At 41.1% G+C, this 22,127-nt stretch overlaps 1 protein-coding gene across 1 annotated transcript in view; it reads left to right on the forward strand.

Annotated features, from left to right (window-relative positions):
* Window positions 1–227: 227 nt before the first annotated feature.
* The window catches only part of LOC112250390 (estrogen-related receptor gamma), a 39,276-nt gene continuing 17,376 nt past the window's right edge, over window positions 228–22,127 (forward strand). Inside the window, exon 1 of the mRNA XM_024420487.1 lies at window positions 228–538. Within this exon, the coding sequence (XP_024276255.1) occupies window positions 483–538 (56 nt within the window). The 5' untranslated portion in view covers window positions 228–482. The remainder of the gene's footprint in view (window positions 539–22,127) is intronic.

A 22,127-nucleotide genomic window follows, 5' to 3' on the forward strand; every position in this document is an offset into this window, starting at 1 on the left:
TGGCTAGCCTCCCAGGCTGTAATGTACTAATGGAAAATGTTTTTATTAGGACAAAGAGCGAGATCCTTACCAGAAATTCCGATTTAGAGTCTGGCCGGCTCTCATTGGAGTAGACGGTGGCCAATCAAATGCCGACATTGTGGTACAGGGGGAGGGGCATGCAAAATACTTCCTGGATATTCATGAGGGCCAGCCCTAGCTTAGAGTGCTCTATCATAGAGCGAGCCACAACAGTTAAGACCTCACTGGCTGGAGTGTCAACACTGCTGCTAGAGGGAAGTCAGTGAGCGCATGAGAAACAGAAACAGCGAGGGAGCGAGAGAGAGTGACTGTTGCTCCAGTGAAAGTGTGTGTGTATACGAGAAAAACAGAGATTGGTAGAGACACAGAGAAAGAGTTGTAGGGAGACACAGACCAACTAAAGAAAGAAAGAGGAAGCTGACAGGGATTGTTGCTCCTCAGAGTATGGTGTCAAAGAGCACATGGATTTAGTAGAGCTGTACCTCCCTGAGTGTTTCACCTATCACCCTGACACTGAGTAAGTACATGGACTATTCTGATCCATATTCTGTATGTATACAAACTGTCGGTGGAGTGTAAAGAAAGTTAGCACAGTGATGTTATTTAGGCATTGAACAGTGTGCATGTGCACTACGACTTGCTGTCTCGTTCTCTAATGAAGACCTTACTTTGGGTGTTTTTATTTGCTATTTGGTGTGGTGGCGTCTTCTATGTCAGTACAAGCACATCTGTGTGAAACAAAGGTAGTGGGCTGTCATATGTAGTAGTTATTTAGGGAACAAGTGTACCTCTTGGATTTTTACTGAAAAAGAGAGTATCTGAATGAGAGGATAACTTTGACGGATGAAACCCACATACCTGAGCTGAGGGACTAGGTCTGAGAGGGAAATAGAAGGTGGGAGGGAGAGGAGCAACAGGGCGTGAAAAGGGAGAGTTAGAAGTGGCCGAGAAAGAAGATTAGGAAGTAGAGAGAGATGAGGTGAGGAAAGCAGCGAAATGTGTGGTATCTTACCCCCTGCAGAGCAGTGAGGATCAGTAAGGGTCCATAAACTGCTGCAGACTCTAGTCTACAGTCGTTCCACTAGTATGCTGGTGCACTGAAGTATTGTACTTACAGTTATGATGGCTTTTGCCACAATTTTTTATACTACTGTGTACTCTTGAACTTTTTTTTATCACTGAATATTCCAACATTGTACAAGTGGAAAAATAACACAACTGTCCAAATTGAATATTTTTCTTACTCCCTGTAACAGGTTACTTAATTGATCATTCATAATTGTTAAATGAATTACCATTATCATTTTGTTTACATGTTGTTTGTTATCAATCTGCATTGTGTTGTGTGAAGCATTAACAGTGCAGAGAGAGGTACGCTTCTGTAGGTTGGTGTTATTAGCTATTTGTTGCAACACTGAAAAGCAAATCCTGTTAACCCTGTGATAATACAGAACTAGACAACAGCTCAGATAAGACCCTAACCGGAGGATAACAGGATATTAGACATTGAGGAAGAGAGACTGACAGAGAGAGGGAGATGGAGGAGGGGTGAGTAGAGGATGCAGAAACATGGTGCGCTTTTATGTTTTGTGTAACTATGTGTTGTTGATAGTGTAATTACAGTGGAAATATATGTGGTCCTCTGTAGCTCAGTTAAAGCTGCAATATATATCTTCTTGGGTGACCCGACCAAATTCACATTGACAGATATATAACACACATTTCTTTCTCATTGAAAGCAAGTTTAAGAAGCAGTAGATCTGTTCTATGTGCACTATTTCTATGCTCCCCGTTCTTAAGTTACGTTTTAGCGTCTTTTACTTTCGGTTTTGTACACCATATTCAAACGGCTGAAAATACAATATTTTTGGTTATAGAATATATATTTCACAACAGTTTAGATGGTACAATGATTCTCTACACTATACTTGCTTGTTTTGTCACATAAACTGACATTAAGTGAACTATTCAAATTTTTTGCAACCAGGAAATGGAGCGATTTCTGCATTGTGCATCTTTTAATAGAACATGGCCCTTGCATGGCGCTAGTGTGTTCGATTCCCGGGACCACCCACACATAAACTGTTTGCACGCATGATTGTAAGTCACTTTGGATAAAAGTGTCTGCTAAATGGCATATATAATATACAGGTATAGGAGAAGTGTTACCATGTTTATCCCCTTCCCCAGTCTGTCGAGACATAGGCTGTCATTGTAAAGAAGAATTTTTGACCCAACAGGTCCAGCCCTTAACTGGGTTAACCCAACATCTTCAGCACCAACTGATTTGACCCAAGCCCTTTACACACTTAAACTAAGAGTCATCAGTGACGCTAGTGTTTCAGCTCCGGCCTGATACCTCGTCTCCTATTGGCCCATTAGGAATCACCATGTACAAGACTCCTTTGACCCAAATCACTGACAAGGGGGTTAGAGGCTAAATGAGCAAGTTAAGGAGGATGCATAGCTAGAGTAACCTAAATCCACATCTACCAATACTTGACATCTTTGATAATCTTTTAGGTATGTGTTATATATATTTTTTCAAAACTGACTACTAAACGAATGGGCACAAAAACAAAATATACCCAAATAATAATTTAAATGACACTTGAATGTATGGTTGTTCTACCTGCATTTTAGTCCTGCAAACAATTGGACACATTCCCTCACTCTACCTCTTTTTCCTTCCCTGTGTGTCTGTGTGTGTCCCCGGCTCTCTTGTCCTTTTGGTCATCGTCTGTATTGTGACTGCTCATTTGAGAGTGAGTGTTGCCTCCTCTCGTTGCTTTTTCCTTTATTTCTACACACCCCGGGTTAATGGCCCAGCGATTGAGCCCTTTCTTTCTCTCCCTTTCTGTTTTTCACATTCTCTCTATCTGTCTGCTCCCATCTTTCTGTCTGACCGTCAGTCGTTTCACGCTGCATTTTGCTCTTTGTTTCCAAGGTGCAATTAGAGTTGTTTTGGATACGAACACACTCTCACACACTCACACACAGCCTGTTGCTTTATAATGTTCCTCCGAGTCTGTGATTTTTACACCCAGAGTCTATGGGAACTGCGCTAACAGGGCTTTGATGAGCTTTTTTGAAGAGCTATAGATTATAGATCTGTCAGGTTTAGATACCACACCATGTTTTACCATTCCACTGTAATGCTAATGCGTTATGGGGAAATTCCGACCCGAGTTAAGTGCGAGTAAATGGAACGTAATTCCCTTTTTATGCACTTTTCTCTCTATGCATACTTAAGCATGAGAATAGCATATTCACCCACTATTCATTTGCGGTGGAGATCACAGATATGGAGGTGTGGCTGAGGTTTCGACAGATAAAGCCGTATTCTGACCTTGATTTAATTCCATAATTATTCCACCACCTTTTAAGCGCGAGGAAACCATGAATAAGGTCGAGCGAACCTGCCGGTTCCATGAGGAAAAAGCATCTACTATCTTTTTTTCCGATAGAAATAATACCATTCTCCTTGCACTGTAATTTATGTATTGATAAGAGCTATTGACAAGAGCTGGGAAAATGAGTAATCCGTTTGGAGAAGGGGATTGTAAATTCACATAGCAATTGTTTTAGATTATTTTTCTTCACGATCCCTGGAGACTAATGTGAAACCAGTCATATTGAAGCAAACCAGGGGTGAAAGTAAAACGTAAAACAAAATGTCAAGAAAACTGTTAGTTATTATACTATAATTTATCATTACCGCATGTCAGAGGCATGACAAATATGTGAATGGACTTAAACGGGTGGTATAGCCTACGCACCAAAATGCGATGTGGTTCGACAAGAACACTGACATTTTGCCAAGGCAGAGATGGGTGGCCGATACGAAGACGCACGAAAAATAGTGGACGCATAAATTATAGCCTAATAACAATTACCAAATGTCATTAGGACTACACGTTTTGTGTAAATTATGCCTCTTTCCATTCACCACTCTTTGGAGGCTGGAAATATGCTGTTAGTGGACGAACATGCATTGGTACGCTAGTAAAGGAGCCCTTTGAAGTTATATTTATATATTTTGTAAAACTAAAAATTCCCTGTTAGGTCAATTAGGATCACCACTTTATTTTAAAAATGTGACATGTCAGAATAATAGTAGAGAAAATGATTTATTTCAGCTTTTATTTCTTTCATCACATTCCATCAGAAGTTTACAATACATTCAATTAGTATATGGTAGCATTGCCTTTAAATTGTTTAACTTGGGTCAAACGTTTCGGGTAGCCTTCCACAAGCTTTCCACAATAAGTTGGGTGAATATTGGCCCATTCCCCCTGACAGAGCTGGTGTGACTGAGTCAGGTTTGCAGGCCTCCTTGCTCACGCATGCTTTTTCAGTTCTGCCCACAAATGTTCTATAGGATTGAGGTTAGGGCTTTGTGATGGCCACTCCAATACCTTGACTTTGTTGTCCTCAAGCCATTTTGCCACAACTTTGGAAGTATGCTTGGGGTCATTGTCCATTTGGAAGAGCCATTTGCAACCAAGCTTTAACTTCCTGACTGATGTCTTGATGTTGCTTCAATATATCCACATAATATTCCACCCTTATGATGCCATCTATTTTGTGAAGTGCACCAGTCCCTCCTGCAGCAAAGCACCCCCACAACATGATGCTGCCACCCCCGTGCTTCACGGTTGGGATGGTGTTCTTTGGCTTGCAAGCCTCCCCCTTTTTCCTCCAAACATAACGATGGTGATTATGGCCAAACTGTTCTATTTTTGTTTCATCAGACCACAGGACATCTCTCCAAAAAGTACGATCTTTGTCCCCATGTGCAGTTGCAAACCATAGTCTGGCTTTTTCCCGGCGGTTTTAGAGCAGTGGCTTCTTCCTTCGAGCGGTCTTTCAGATTATATAGGACTTGTTTTACTGTGGAAATAGATACTTTTGTACCTGTTTCCTTCAGCATCTTCACAAGGTCCTTTGCTGTTGTTCTGGGATGGATTTGCACTTTTCGCACCAAAGTACATTCATCTCTAGGAGACAGAACGCGTCTCCTTCCTGAGCGGTATGATGGCTGCGTGGTCCCATGGTGTTTATACTTGCTTACTACTGTTTGTACAGATGAACGTGGTACCTTCAGGCATTTGGAAATTGCTCCCAAGGACTTGTAGATCTACAATTTTTTTCTGAGGTCTTGGCTGATTTCTTTTGATTTTCTCATGATGTCAAGCAAAGAGACACTGAGTTTGAAGATAGGCCTTGAAATACATCCACAGGTACACCTCCAATTGACTCAAATATTGTCATTAGCTCTCAGAAGCTACTAAATCCATGACATCATTTTCTGGAATTTTCCAAGCTGTTTATAGGCACAGTCAACTTAGTGTATGTAAACTTCTGACCCACTGGAATTGTGATTTAGTGAAATAATCTGTCTGTAAACAATTGTTGGAAAAATTACTTGTGTCCAGCAGAAAGTAGATGTCCTAACTGACCTGCCAAAACTATAGTTTGTTAACAAGAAATTTGTGGAGTGGTTGAAAAACCAAGTTTAAGGACTCCAACCTAACTGTATGTAAACTTCCAACTTCAACTGTGTGTGTGTGTGTGTGTGTGTGTATATATATCAGTCAAACGTTTGGACACCTACTCATTCAATGGTTTTTCTTTAATTTTACTATTTTCTACATTGTAGAATCAAATGAAATGAAATCAAATGTATTTATATTGCCCTTCGTACATTAGCTGATATCTCAAAGTGCTGTACAGAAACCCAGCCTAAAACCCCAAACAGCAAGCAATGCAGGTGTAGAAGCACAGTGGCTAGGAAAAACTCCCTAGAAAGGTCAAAACCTAGAAAGAAACCTAGAGAGGAACCAGGCTATGTGGGGTGGCCAGTCCTCTTCTGGCTGTGCCGGGTGGAGATTTTAACAGAACATGGCCAAGATGTTCAAATGTTCATAAATGACCAGCATGGTCGAATAATAATAAGGCAGAACAGTTGAAACTGGAGCAGCAGCACGGCCAGGTGGACTGGGGACAGCAAGGAGTCATCATGTCAGGTAGTCCTGGGGCATGGTCCTAGGGCTCAGGTCCTCCGAGAGAGAGAAAGAAAGAGAGAAGGAGAGAATTAGAGCACGCACACTTAGATTCACACAGGACACCGGATAAGACAGGAGAAGTACTCCAGATATAACAAACTGACCCTAGCCCCCCGACACATAAACTACTGCAGCATAAATGCTGGAGGCTGAGACAGGAGGGGTCAGGAGACACTGTGGTCCCATCCGAGAACACCCCCAGACAGGGCCAAACAGGAAGGATATAACCCCACCCACTTTGCCAAAGCACAGCCCCCACACCACTAGAGGGATATCTTCAACCACCAACTTACCATCCTGAGACAAGGCTGAGTATAGCCCACAAAGATCTCTGCCATGGCACAACCCAAGGGGGGGTGCCAACCCAGACAGGATGACCACAGAATAAGAGTGAAGACATCAAAACTATGAAATAACATAGATGAAATGGCTGATTCTTTTATAGAATATCTACATAGGCCAATAGAGGCCCATTATCAGCAATCATCACTCCTGTCTTCCAATGGCACATTGTGTTAGCTAAACCAAGTTGATCATTTTAAGATTTCAAGAATTCAAGATCTCGCACAACGCTATGTACTACTCCCCTTCACAGAACAGCGCAAACTGTCTCTTACCAGAATAGAAAGAGGAGTGGGAGGCCCCGGTGCACAACTGAGCAAGAGGACAAGTACATTAGTGTCTCGTTTGAGAAACAGACGCCTCACAAGTCCTCAACTGGCAGCTTCGTTAAATAGTACACGCAAAACACCAGTCTCAACGTCAACAGTGAAGAGGCAACTCCGCGATGCTGGCCTTCTAGGCAGAGTTGCAAAGAAAAAGCCACATTCCAGACTGGCCAATAAAAATAAAATATTAATGTAGGCAAAAGAACACAGACAGTGGCTAGAGGAAGATTGGAAAAAAGTGTTATGAACAGACTAATCTGAGGTATTCGTATCACAAAGAAGAACTTTCGTGAGATGCAGAAAAAAATAAAAGATGCGTGAGGAGTGCTTGACGTCATCTGTCAAGCATGGTGGAGGCAATGTGTCAGTCTGGGGGTGCTTTGGTGGGGGTAAAGTGGGAGATTTGTACAGGGCAAAAGGGATCTTGTCACGAGAATTATGTTCTCAATGTTCATAACCAAATCAATTATACTACTCAGTCTGCAACCCATAATTTGTAGGATACTGTTTGAATGAAACAGACAAAGGCCCAGCTAAAATAGTCAAAATGTTTATTCACAGGCGTGCAAGTTCATTGTATTAAAAACATAAATTTTATACTAGCTCCTTACGCACATACTTTTGCACACAAACATAATTCATATGCACATACATTTGCACACAAACAGTAGGTATCCTACGTACATACTGTATCAATACCCAGCCGACAAAGATTAGGGACCGTGAGAAGCACTCACTGCCCTTTCCAAATCTCTGTGGCCCCTAGCCAAGGTCTGCACCAAATCTTGCTCAGACAGTCTGTGTTTAAGATACTATAGAGACATATTGTACAGATACACTAATTCTGACTAAAACTACCCACACAATTTATTATAAGGTTACTGACAGACTACACACATCAATAATAAGTGGATGATTCTAATGTATTTCATTGATGATTCTAATCAACTACATACAATTATATAGTTTCAGGGTGGAACATTCTGTTCATTCATTTAAACATATAAATTCCACCAACAATCCACCCTTAATGACTAAATAATACACCCTGATACATCAATTGTATACAAGGATAATCCAAACCAATACTTGTATGTACATTCGATATTCATCAATGACTGTTATAGGCCTATATCCGTTAAAAGAAACGACGCCATCTCCTAGGCCTGGAGGCCTGTATTCGTCATCCCACTGATGCTCGGAATCGGTCCTTACCTCACCATCTGTTGCGTCATTGACCTCTCCAGAGTCCTGGTGATCAAACCTCTCATACACGGAATCAAATAACATCCACACAGAACCAAAACACTCATACAGGTGAAAGTTGCCCACAACACAGTGATTATGACATTTTTCCATTTCTCAAACACACTGTCAAAACAATTTGTTAGAGACTTATCCACCCCTGAGTTCTCTGCTAATTCGTGAGCTAATGTGGTCAACTTGTTATGGCTGCAATCCCACTACCGGGATCAATATGACAACTACCAGTGAAAATAGAGGGCGCCAAATTCAAACCACAGAAATCTCATAATTACAATTCCTAAAACATACATGTGTCTTATATCGTTTTAAAGTTAATCTTGTTGTTAGTCCCACCAAAGTGTCTGATTTCAAATAGGCTTTTCAGCGAAAGCACTACAAACAATTATGTTAGGTCTCCACCAAACCACAATAAGCACAGCCATTTTCACAAAAAGCAGAAATAGAGAGAATTCAAGGTTAGTGATTAATTTTATCTTCATCAGATGACATTCATAGGACTTCATGTTACACAATACAGGCATATTTTGTTTGATAAAGTTCATATTTATATAAAAAAATCTGAGTTTACATTGGCGCATTACATTCACTAGTTCCAAAAACATCAAGTGATTTTGCATAGCCACATCGTTTCAACAGAAATACTCATCATAAATGTAGATGATAATACATGTTATACACATGGAATTATAGATATACCTCTCCTTAATGCAACCACTGTGTCAGATTTTTTTTAAACATTACGGAAAAAGCAACCCATGCAATAATCTGAGACGGAGCTCAGAACAATAGCCAAATTAGCTGCCATGTTGGCGTCAACAGAAACCAGAAAATACATGATAAATGTTTCCTTACCTTTGATGAACTTCATCAGAATGCAGTCCTAGGAATCCCAGGTCCACAATAAATGCTTGATTTGTTCCGAAAATGTCCGTTATTTATGTCCAAATAGCTACTTTGTTTAGCGCGTTTGGTAAACAATTTCAGTCACAAAGCGCATCCACTATAACGTGACGAAATGTCCAAAAGTTCTGTAACAGTCAGTAGAAACATGTCAAACGATGTACTAAATCAATCTTTAGAATGTTTATATACATCTTGAATAACGTTCCAATCGGAGAATTAGAATGACTTCAGATGAGCGGTGGAACGCAGGTCCTTCCCATGTGAACGCGCATGGTGAAAGCATGGTCAACTCGTGGCAGTGATGACCTATTTCCTGTCTCATTCGACCCCCCCTTTCACATTAGTCATCAGACAAAGTTCTATTGACTGTTGACATCTAGTGGAAGGCGTAGGAAGTGAAAACTCATCCATATCTTGCTGTAATTTCAATGAGAGCTTGGTTGAAAATCTGCCACCCCCTGAAAAAATACAAACAGGAAGTGGAATTTTTCAGTTTTTGCCTGCAATATGAGTTCTATTATACTCACAGATGTAATTCAAACAGTTTTAGAAACTTCAGAGTGTTTTCTATCCAGTACTAATAATACTATGCAAATATTAGCAACTATGACTGAGGAGCAGGCCGTTTACTATGGGCACCTCTCATCCAAGCTACTCAATACTGCCCCTGCAGCCATAAGAAGTTAAACCAGCCAGGGCCTTGGTCACTGATCGTCTGGAGCTGTGTTATCAAAAAATAAACATACAGCAATGAACCCCAATCATTCTACATACCCTGCCCTTTTCTGCCAATTAACATATCGAGAGTCAGTCTATTTTACCAGGTCATGAGGGAGGTGGCAGATAATTGGTCAGAGAACCCCTTTACTGCATCCCCAGTATCATTCACGAATCTCTGTTGATTATAATAGATGTCATTAATCCAATCCACATTTTAATTTATTATCAACCACCAAAAGAACGTAGTGGTAAAGTCTTCACCAATATGATTCATAGCTTTGAAGAAGGAAGGCTGTCACTCTATTTTGCAACGCCATGCCATACCCCGCCATGCCATACCCCGGATGGCGCTTAATTGTAGCCAATTTCCTCCTACAATAGGACAATGACCGAAAGCACAGCTCCAAACTATGCAATAACTATTTAGGGAAGAAGCAGTCAGCTGGTATTATGTCTATAATGGAGTGGCCAGCACAGTCACTATTGAGCTGTTGTGGGAGCAGCTTGACCGTATGGTACTTAAGGTCCCTTCAAGCCAATCCAATGTGTGGGAGGTGCTTCAGGAAGCATGGGGTAAAATCTCTTCAGAATACCTCAACAAATTGACAACTAGAATGCCAAAGGCCTGCAAGGCTGTAATTACTGCAAATGGAGGATTCTTTGACTAAAGCAAAGTTTGAAGGACACAATTATTATTTCAATTAAAAATCATTTTTTATAACCTTGTCAACATCTTGACTGTATTTCCTATTAATTTTGCAACTCATTTCATGTATGTTTTCATGGAAATCTAGGACAAAACTAGGACAAGTGACCCCAAACGTTTGAACGGTAGTGTATATACACAGTGCATTTGGAAAGTATTCAGACCCTTTTCCATCTTTACATTTTTTTAGACTTGTTTTAAAATGGATTAAATAAAATGTTTTCCTAATCAATCTACACACAATACCCCATAATGACAAAGCAAAAACAGGTTTATCAAATGTTTTGCAAATTTGATCAGAAATATAAAAAACTGAAATACCTTATTTACATAAGTATTCAGGCCCTTTCTTATGAGACTTGAAATTGAGCTCGGGTCAAATCAAATCAAATTTTATTTGTCACATACACATGGTTAGCAGATGTTAATGCGAGTGTAGCGAAATGCTTGTGCTTCTAGTTCCGACAATGCAGTAATAACGAACAAGTAATCTAACTAACAATTCCAAAAAAAACTACTGTCTTATACACAGTGTAAGGGGATAAAGAATATGTACATAAGGATATATGAATGAGTGATGGTACAGAGCAGCATAGGCAAGATACAGTAGATGATATCGAGTACAGTATATACATATGAGATGAGTATGTAAACCAAGTGGCATAGTTAAAGTGGCTAGTGATACATGTATTACATAAGGATGCAGTCAATGATATAGAGTACAGTATCTATGTATGCATATGAGATGAATAATGTAGGGTAAGTAACATTATATAAGGTAGCATTGTTTAAAGTGGCTAGTGATATATTTACATCGTTTCCCATCAATTCCCATGATTAAAGTGGCTGGAGTAGAGTCAGTGTCATTGACAGTGTGTTGGCAGTAGCCACTCAATGTTAGTGGTGGCTGTTTAACAGTCTGATGGCCTTGAGATAGAAGCTGTTTTTCAGTCTCTCGGTCCCAGCTTTGATGCACCTGTACTGACCTCGCCTTCTGGATGACAGCGGGGTGAACAGGCAGTGGCTCGGGTGGTTGATGTCCTTGATGATCTTTATGGCCTTCCTGTAGCATCGGGTGGTGTAGGTGTCCTGGAGGGCAGGTAGTTTGCCCCCGGTGATGCGTTGTGCAGACCTCACTACCCTCTGGAGAGCCTTACGGTTGAGGGCGGTGCAGTTGCCATACCAGGCGGTGATACAGCCCGCCAGGATGCTCTCGATTGTGCATCTGTAGAAGTTTGTGAGTGCTTTTGGTGACAAGCCGAATTTCTTCAGCCTCCTGAGGTTGAAGAGGCGCTGCTGCGCCTTCCTCACGATGCTGTCTGTGTGAATGGACCAATTCAGTTTGTCTATGATGTGTATGCCGAGGAACTTAAAACTTGCTACCCTCTCCACTACTGTTCCATCGATGTGGATGGGGGGGTGTTCCCTCTGCTGTTTCCTGAAGTCCACAATCATCTCCTTAGTTTTGTTGACGTTGAGTGTGAGGTTATTTTCCTGACACCACACTCCGAGGGCCCTCACCTCCTCCCTGTAGGCCGTCTCGTCGTTGTTGGTAATCAAGCCTACCACTGTTGTGTCGTCCGCAAACTTGATGATTGAGTTGGAGGCGTGCGTGGCCACGCAGTCGTGGGTGAACAGGGAGTACAGGAGAGGGGTCAGAACGCACCCTTGTGGGGCCCCAGTGTTGAGGATCAGCGGGGAGGAGATGTTGTTGCCTACCCTCACCACCTGGGGGCGGCCCGTCAGGAAGTCCAGTACCCAGTTGCACAGGGCGGGGTCGAGACCCAGGGTCTCGAGCTTGATGACGAGCTTGGAGGTTACTATGGTGTTGAATGCCGAGCTGTAGTCGATGAACAGCATTCTCACATAGGTATTCCTCTTGTCCAGATGGGTTAGGGCAGTGTGCAGTGTGGTTGAGATTGCATCGTCTGTGGACCTATTTGGGCGGTAAGCAAATTGGAGTGGGTCTAGGGTGTCAGGTAGGGTGGAGGTGATATGGTCCTTGACTGGTCTCTCAAAGCACTTCATGATGACGGATGTGAGTGCTACGGGGCGGTAGTCGTTTAGCTCAGTTACCTTAGCTTTCTTGGGAACAGGAACAATGGTGGCCCTCTTGAAGCATGTGGGAACAGCAGACTGGTATAGGGATTGGTTGAATATGTCCGTAAACACACCGGCCAGCTGGTCTGCGCATGCTCTGAGGGCGCGGCTGGGGATGCCGTCTGGGCCTGCAGCCTTGCGAGGGTTAACACGTTTAAATGTCTTACTCACTTCGGCTGCAGTGAAGGAGAGACCGCATGTTTTCGTTGCAGGCCGTGTCAGTGGCACTGTATTGTCCTCAAAGCGGGCAAAAAGTTATTTAGTCTGCCTGGGAGCAAGACATCCTGGTCCGTGACTGGGCTGGGTTTCTTCCTGTAGTCCGTGATTGACTGTAGACCCTGCCACATGCCTCTTGTGTCTGAGCCGTTGAATTGAGATTCTACTTTGTCTCTGTACTGACGCTTAGCTTGTTTGATAGCCTTGCGGAGGGAATAGCTGCACTGTTTGTATTCAGTCATGTTACCAGACACCTTGCCCTGATTAAAAGCAGTGGTTCACGCCTTCAGTTCCACACGAATGCTGCCATCAATCCACGGTTTCTGGTTAGGGAATGTTTTAATCGTTGCTATGGGAACGACATCTTCAACGCACGTTCTAATGAACTCGCACACCGAATCAGCGTATTCGTCAATGTTGTTGTCTGACGCAATACGAAACATCTCCCAGTCCACGTGATGGAAGCAGTCTTGGAGTGTGGAGTCAGCTTGGTCGGACCAGCGTTGGACAGACCTCAGCGTGGGAGCTTCTTGTTTTAGTTTCTGTCTGTAGGCAGGGATCAACAAAATGGAGTCGTGGTCAGCTTTTCCGAAAGGGGGGCGGGGCAGGGCCTTATATGCGTCGCGGAAGTTAGAGTAACAATGATCCAGGGTCTTTCCACCCCTGGTTGCGCAATCGATATGCTGATAAAATTTAGGGAGTCTTGTTTTCAGATTAGCCTTGTTAAAATCCCCATCTACAATGAATGCAGCCTCCGGATAAATCGTTTCCAGTTTGCAGAGAGTTAAATAAAGTTTGTTCAGAGCCATCGATGTGTCTGCTTGGGGGGGGATATATACGGCTGTGATTATAATCGAAGAGAATTCTCTTGGTAGATAATGCGGTCTACATTTGATTGTGAGGAATTCTAAATCAGGTGAACAGAAGGATTTGAGTTCCTGGGTGCATCCTGTTTCCATTGATCCAAAGCTGTCTGCCCGGCCAAACTGAGAAATCGGGGGAGAAGGGCCTTGGTCAGGGAGGTGACCAAGAACCTGATGGTCACTTTGACAGAGCTGCATAGTTCCTCTGTGGAGATGGGAAAACCTTTCAGAAGGACAACCATCTCTGCAGCACACCACTATTCAGGTGTTTATGGTAAAGTGGCCAGACGGAAGCCACTTCTCAGTAAAAGGCTCATGGCAAAAGGCACCTAAAATACTCTAAAACCATGAGAAACAAGATTCTCTGGTCTGATGAAACCAAGATTGAACTCTATAACCTGAATGCCAAGTGTCACGTCTGGAGGAAACCTGGCTGGAATGAATGGAGAAAAGTACAGAAAGATCCTTAATAAAAACCTGCTCCAGAGCGCACAGGACCTCAGATTGGGGCAAAGGTTGACCTTTCAACAGGACAACGATCCTAAGCATACAGCCAAGACAACGCAGAAGTGGCTTCGGGACAAGTTTCTGAACGTCCTTGAGTGGGCCCGGACATGAACCGAATCGAACACCTGAAAATATTTGCGCTTCGACGTTCCCCACCTAACCTGACAGAGCTTGAGATGATCTGCAGAGAAGAATTGGAGAAACTCTCCAAATACAGATGTGCCAAGCTTGTAGCATCATACCCAAGAAGACTTGAGGCTGTAATCGCTGCCAAAGGTGCTTCAACAAAGTACTGAGTAAAGTGTCTGAATACCTACGTAAATGTAATATTGCAGCGTTGCGTCCTGCCTAAGAACAGCCATTAGCCGTGGTATATTGGCTATATACCACCCCACCCCCCTGTGCCTTATTGCTTAAATAGTTATATTTTGTTTGTTTTTATTCCTATCCTTCTGCTACCCTCAACCTCTCTCATCTATTTCTGAAGACCATCCAGTTTGATTTCTATTTGCCATTTATTTTTAACTGTGCTGTTTCACAAAAGTTCTGAACCTATATACATTTTACAGACACAGTATATTTGACATTAGATATCTTGTTGTTATTAGTCCCACCCTTCAACTCCACTCAATCCCTCACATCTGTCTCTCAACACCATCCATATTGGATTGTTTCACAAAAGTTCTGAACCTTTCTATTCTCATAGTTTCTACAGATGGTAAATTAAAGAAACATTTATGCTAAAAGTGTTATATTATTGATCAATTGACAATTACTTTTCAAATCAGCAAGTACTCTATCTGCAGAGTTAGCTCCAGGTAAATGTTGCAATTCTTCGGCCATTCCTGGACCTGCGTTCAAAAACAAGCTACATATGGACAGTACCAAAGCAAATGATCTAATGATTCTGTCTCTTCGCAGAAAAATCTGCGGAGCTGAGATGGTTGTATCCCCATATTTAACGTTCTATTGGCTGACAGAAAGAATTCTTAGTTTTGAATCCGGCGTCGTTTTGTTAATCAGTTCATAAATCATGTACCATGGAATCGGTACATCGCAAATCTCTTCCCAACTATTTTGCAATCTATATGGCACAGCGGTCCATTTTGGGTCATTAAATTAAATTGTTTTTTAAATTTTATATATTACAATTTTCATTAACTAATTTTGGTCTTTTAATGCAGGGCCAAGAGACAATTTTCTTACTTTCATCCCTTTCCACTTGCCTCTTCCATTTGTGCGGTAATGCCTCAATTTGTTGGTTTTAATTCTGGATTCCAGAGACATTTCCATATAATTTTGTTAGCTGCACCAGTCCTATTTATGATGATAGAATGTACAAAGATATATTTTTTAACCTTTTTTCAAAAAAGTTGTTTTATTTTTTATGAATTAGTTTATTTCAGTTTAACCACAATATGTGTTGTATTATTTGTTTTGTCTTTTCTGGTGGATAAATCTGAAATTGCAACCAACTTTCTATGGCTTGTTTAGAAAATAGTGTTAATTTGGAGATGATTTCATTTTCATATAAACGAAAGTGAGAGGTTGTTATCTGAATAAAGGGGAAAAGGCCATTCTTGAACATGTGGTGAGACATTCTTACTAATCTACTAGAGAACCAGTTTTGGTTTAAGTATACATTTTGTATGGCTGACACCTTTAGTGAGAGGTCTAATGCTTTAATATTTAATCATTTCTGCCCTTCAAATTTATATTCATTATATAAATAGGCCTGTTCAATTTTGTCTGGCTTGCCGTTCCAAATAAAATCTAATTTTATTTGCTAATATAATTAATAAAACAGTTCGCTAGGTGTAGGCAAGACCATAAGGTAAACTGGGAAATGACTAAAGAGTTAATCAGGGGGATTTTTCCACAAATAGACAGGTATTTTCCTTTCCATGGCAGCAAGATCTTATCTGTTTTGCTAACTTTCTATAAACATTTATTGTTGAGATTTTTTTTCTTTCGGAATATGTATACCGAGTATGTCCACATCACCATCAGACAATTTTATTGGTAAACTACACAGTAATGTAAAAGTTTTTTTTTTTTTGTGATCCAATACGTAATCTCATTTATCATAATTTGTTTGTAATCCAGAGAGGTTAGAAAAAGTATCTAGATCCTCTATGAAGCTGTGGAGGGATCCAAATTGTGGATTTAAAATAAAACGTGAATCACCAGTGTACAATGACACCTTTTTGTTTTTAAGCCCTGCATTTCTAACCCCTTAATATTGTTGTTGGATCTGATTTTAATAGCTAACATTTCAATGGCCATAATAAATATATATGCCGATAGTGGACAACCTTGTTTTACTCCTCTTGACGGTTTAATACTTTCTGAGAAGTAGACATTATTATTTACTATTTTACACCTAGGGTGCGGTCATCCCCCTCTTCAAAGGGGGGGACACTCTTGACCCAAACTGCTACAGACCTATATCTACCCTACCGTGCCTTTCTAAGGTCTTCGAAAGCCAAGTCAACAAACAGATTACCGACCATTTCGAATCTCACCATACCTTCTCTGCTATGCAATCTGGTTTCAGAGCTGGTCATGGGTGCACCTCAGCCACGCTCAAGGTCCTAAACGATATCTTAACCGCCATCGATAAGAAACATTACTGTGCAGCCGTATTCATTGATCTGGCCAAGGCTTTCGACTCTGTCAATCACCACATCCTCATCGGCAGACTCGACAGCCTTGGTTTCTCAAATGATTGCCTCGCCTGGTTCACCAACTACTTCTCTGATAGAGTTCAGTGTGTCAAATCGGAGGGTCTGCTGTCCGGACCTCTGGCAGTCTCTATGGGGGTGCCACAGGGTTCAATTCTTGGACCGACTCTCTTCTCTGTATACATCAATGAGGTCGCTCTTGCTGCTGGTGAGTCTCTGATCCACCTCTACGCAGACGACACCATTCTGTATACTTCCGGCCCTTCTTTGGACACTGTGTTAACAACCCTCCAGGCAAGCTTCAATGCCATACAACTCTCCTTCCGTGGCCTCCAATTGCTCTTAAATACAAGTAAAACTAAATGCATGCTCTTCAACCGATCGCTACCTGCACCTACCCGCCTGTCCAACATCACTACTCTGGACGGCTCTGACTTAGAATACGTGGACAACTACAAATACTTAGGTGTCTGGTTAGACTGTAAACTCTCCTTCCAGACCCATATCAAACATCTCCAATCCAAAGTTAAATCTAGAATTGGCTTCCTATTTTGCAACGAAGCATCCTTCACTCATGCTGCCAAACATACCCTTGTAAAACTGACCATCCTACCAATCCTCGACTTTGGCGATGTCATTTACAAAATAGCCCCCAATACCCTACTCAACAAATTGGATGCAGTCTATCACAGTGCAATACGTTTTGTCACCAAAGCCCCATATACTACCCACCATTGCGACCTGTACGCTCTCGTTGGCTGGCACTCGCTTCATACTCGTCGCCAAACCCACTGGTTCCATGTCATCTACAAGACCCTGCTAGGTAAAATCCCCCCTTATCTCAGCTCGCTGGTCACCATAGCATCTCCCACCTGTAGCACACGCTCCAGCAGGTATATCTCTCTAGTCACCCCCAAAACCAATTCTTTCTTTGGCCGCCTCTCCTTCCAGTTCTCTGCTGCCAATGACTGGAACGAACTACAGAAATCTCTGAAACTGGAAACACTTATCTCCCTCACAAGCTTTAAGCACCAACTGTCAGAGCAGCTCACAGATTACTGCACCTGTACATAGCCCACCTATAATTTAGCCCAAACAACTACCTCTTTCCCAACTGTATTTAATTTTAATTAATTAATTTATTTTGCTCCTTTGCACCCCATTATTTTTATTTCTACTTTGCACATTCTTCCATTGCAAAACTACCATTCCAGTGTTTTACTTGCTATATTGTATTTACTTTGCCACCATGGCCTTTTTTGCCTTTACCTCCCTTCTCACCTCATTTGCTCACATTGTATATAGACTTGTTTATACTGTATTATTGACTGTATGTTTGTTTTACTCCATGTGTAACTCTGTGTCGTTGTATCTGTCGAACTGCTTTGCTTTATCTTGGCCAGGTCGCAATTGTAAATGAGAACTTACCTACCTGGTTAAATAAAGGTAAAATAAATAAATACATAACTTTAACCCATTTTATAAGAGATTCTCCAAAATTGAAAGATTCCAGGCATTTATATAGAAATTCCAGTCGTACTTTATCAAAAGCCTTTTCAAAATCGGCTATGAGTACCAGGCCTGGTTTCACAGATTTTTCATAGTGTTCTATTTTTTTCCAGTACTTGTCTTATTATCTCCAATGCATCATCCATGTAAAAAAAACTGTCGGATTAGGATGAATAATATCTGACAATACCTTTTTTAGTTCTATGCGCTATGCATTTTGCTATCATTTTTGCATCACCACACTGAAGTGTAAGAGGCTGACAATTTTTTAAATGGACTGGATCTTTATATTTACCACATGGATCCTGTTTTAGTAATAATCAAATCAGACCTTCTTGTTGAGTATCTGATAATCTACCATTTCTATAAGAGTGGTTAGGAGACCCAAGATATAGGCTTCTGTAGGGCTGAACACATTCAAATGTTATAATCATATATGCCCTGGATTTTCTATCATGTTAATATTTGCCACTATCGGGAGCCACCATCAGTAATAGCCACATGCATTTATAAGTGTCACTTTATTTTTAATTTCCTCCATTTTATAGCCTATATTTTGCGTTGTTCCATTCCATTTACCTTGCTTTCCTATGTCATGTCCGTGCAGTTGTTCCTGGGGGTCGCTAGCATTAGTAGATCATATTAGGCTAAAGTTGGTCAATAATTTGGGACATGTAGACTTTTTTTCACCTTCCAATATTTAATGGATGTAACAATTGAATATGGCAATTTACAGGATGAGTCAAACCACTATTTTTGATTCACCACTATAATTTGTGCGTAAAGGTTCTCCAAACTATTTATTTATTCATAAATACTTTCCTATTTATGAATACTTTCCTAACCCTAAAAAATATACAAGATCTAAGTATTTTTAAATCTACCAATTACAGCTAAAAAGGAGATAAATGTGTGTTTTTTTTATATGGCTATCTTTCATTGATTCCTAATATTCTGAACCATTCTCTCCATATATTCTAGTGAGAAAATTCAAGGTACACCAAATTTAAAGGGATGGCTTTAGATGAAATTGACTAAAATCCTATTGAATGAAAACTCCACGAGAAAATCTATTGGCCAGCAAGTAGGAGGTTTTCCAGTGGTTTAATTACATGTATTCAGCGCGCGCAAGGGAACCATGCCTGCAAAGCCAGTTAAGCAACTTCATAAGGTAAGTCGGAATTCCAACTACCGAGAAGTGCAATGGAAAGGCATGTGTAGGAAAGGCGTACATTTCTTAAGTCTGAATCGGGCCTTTTGAAAGAAAAATCTATGGCCACCAAGTAATTTGAGAATGCCTTAATTCAGGTCTATGGGAAGCTGACACAGCAATATCTACCTGTGTGATGGATAGCTGATGAGAGAACAAACTGGTCTCTTCACAGTCCATTGTACTCTGCCAGCTTTGTTGGACCACTTTGGAGGCAACAATATATTAGTTAATCCAATTTAGAGCTGAAGTAGAATAAGGTTAAAGTTTGAATGACAGAGGTCTCTCTCTCTCTCGTTCTTTCAATATCTCTCTTTTTCTTTCAATATCACTCTCTGTGGATTTCAAGGGGCGATAGAGCGTGGTCATGGTTGATTCTAGTGATGTTTAGGGCAGCCAGATAGTTTGCCTACCAAATGAGTGGTGGTCATTACCGTGCGGATTTACATGGCAGGAACAGAGCTTGGGTTCCACCACACAGACAGGGAGTGTGTGAGTGATTTTAAAGAGCCACTTCCTTTGAAAAGCAACAAATCCCTTTGAAAATGGCCTATGTGGCATCGATATGGGTCAGAAACATTTATTCTAGTGTCAAAATTGACTACATAGTATAAATAGGATAATTTTGGTAATGAAGTCGGTCTCATCTAAAACGGAATAAACGAATAAATGAAGGTTGGGTTTTGATTTGACAATGTCCATTGCCCACTAACATGGGGTGAACAGCTGCGGTGATTGCTCACTATCCAGTAGCATAGACAGTGAGGCAGACCTGTCCAGCACCTCTGACTTTGTTTTATAGGAGACAACACGTCGCAAATGTCTTTATTTCTGGAATACTGCACCAAAGACCTTTTAGATAGATGTAAAATTGCTCAACTAAAACATCCTCGGCAAAAACATCAAAATGTATTACAGATTTCTTGAGTCATCTTAGATTCATATAGTACCACAGTATGAGTCATAAAACCTAGTGGTCAAACAAGGAAATGGTTCCAATCATTTTTCCCAAAGTGGTTTTTGGAAAAACTTAAAATAAGGGCTGTGTTTTGTATAGGTTTACCCTGGTATGACATTTTGATAACTGTACATCTCTTTCAGACAAGGTGACTTTTATCAATATATTCGCCTGTATTCCCCCCCAACCCCCCCACCCCAAATTAAATGCTAATTAGCTCCTAATGTGGCTATCATAAAGAACTACAAATGCCATTATGATCTGGATGAGACTGCTGAATCGAGGCAAAGGTAAGAATCTCTGGATTAACTATCTAATGCCTACTTTGATGCTAATTAGCATTTTAGAATTTGAGAGTAAATAGAGCCAAATATATCGATAAAAGTCACCTTGTCCGAGAGAGATTTCCATGGTTATCAAAACGTCACACCAGGGTAAGCCTACACGAAAGACAGCCCTTATTTTCAGTGTTTAAAAAATTCACGATAGGAAACATGAATGGTGGAGAAAAAAAATTGACCGCTAGGTTTTATGGGTATTATGACACCTCCACTGTGGGGCATTATTCAGGGAGTGAAATAGGCTTCCCCTGTCTACTCTCATGGGGGACAAACATCCATAACCAAATGCAGAATCTGTCAGGAAATACACTTCCAAGACTGAAATCTTGTTTTTCTAATGAGCAACAGAAAAACACAATCGCCAATCGGCATGTTCAGTGGCTCTAAGAGTGGGTATGGCAACACACAATAGTGTGTGTGCTAACCTCCGGCCACATGGGTCAGCACAGCATTTACGTGTGCATGTAAACACCATACATTTTGGAATACTTTCACGTGCAATGTAGGTATCAGTTCGTCTACAATAATTATACGTGTGCCCAGTTCCTGAACCACATAACAACATTAGTGTCTATTCTGCTCTTATCTCTCACATGGGCAGGCCCATCTGTGCATTAACATGCATGAATGTAGGGGGATGAACACAAATCCATACAGTAGAATGTGAAAACACATGGCTTACAGTTTGAACAATGCCATTAACATACAGCACTAGCATAGAAACATTACATTCCCAAAATTAATACCTCTACAACTCTAAACTTGACAGAGCTGGAATTCTGATAAAAGGACTTGGCTTCTGGTAACTGAACACAATGGGTGATATCTACTACATCATACCTTCACCAAGAGATCTGTGAGAATAAACCTCTGAGCCAGAATCTTTGTTTTGATTTCCATATGTTTGCCTACGCAATCTCCTGTTGTCATAACAAGTTGGTTTAATAGACCTCAGCTTTGCATATGTGGGAAACTGCAAACGGCTGGGTGGGTGAGCGTGGAGATGGATGGATAGATAAACGGATCAGGAGAGGGGGATAGGGGTAGGAGGCACAGAGGAAGAGGCAGAGAGTGACAGAATGGAGAAAGGGGAAGATGGTTCCTACCCTTTTTCTTTTTGAAAGGGATAGAGGAGGGATAAAGGAGGTTTTGGTAAAACATCGGTGCTGGAAGACTGTTGGTTATCAGTGTGTACGGTGTCAGAACAGGTATAAGGTTGTATCGGTATGCATGGGTAGGTGTATTTGTGTAGGTCTGCATAAACGTCAAGTTTTCTAACTGACCGATAGATCTAGACAGAAAGGACATCATACACACATCCAAGCCAGTGTACCGCCCATTATGTTACGAGATGTTACCATAAATGAATCCTATGCACTGAACCCCT

Source organism: Oncorhynchus tshawytscha, linkage group LG05 (genome assembly GCF_018296145.1).
Source record: "Oncorhynchus tshawytscha isolate Ot180627B linkage group LG05, Otsh_v2.0, whole genome shotgun sequence".
NCBI lineage: Eukaryota > Metazoa > Chordata > Actinopteri > Salmoniformes > Salmonidae > Oncorhynchus > Oncorhynchus tshawytscha.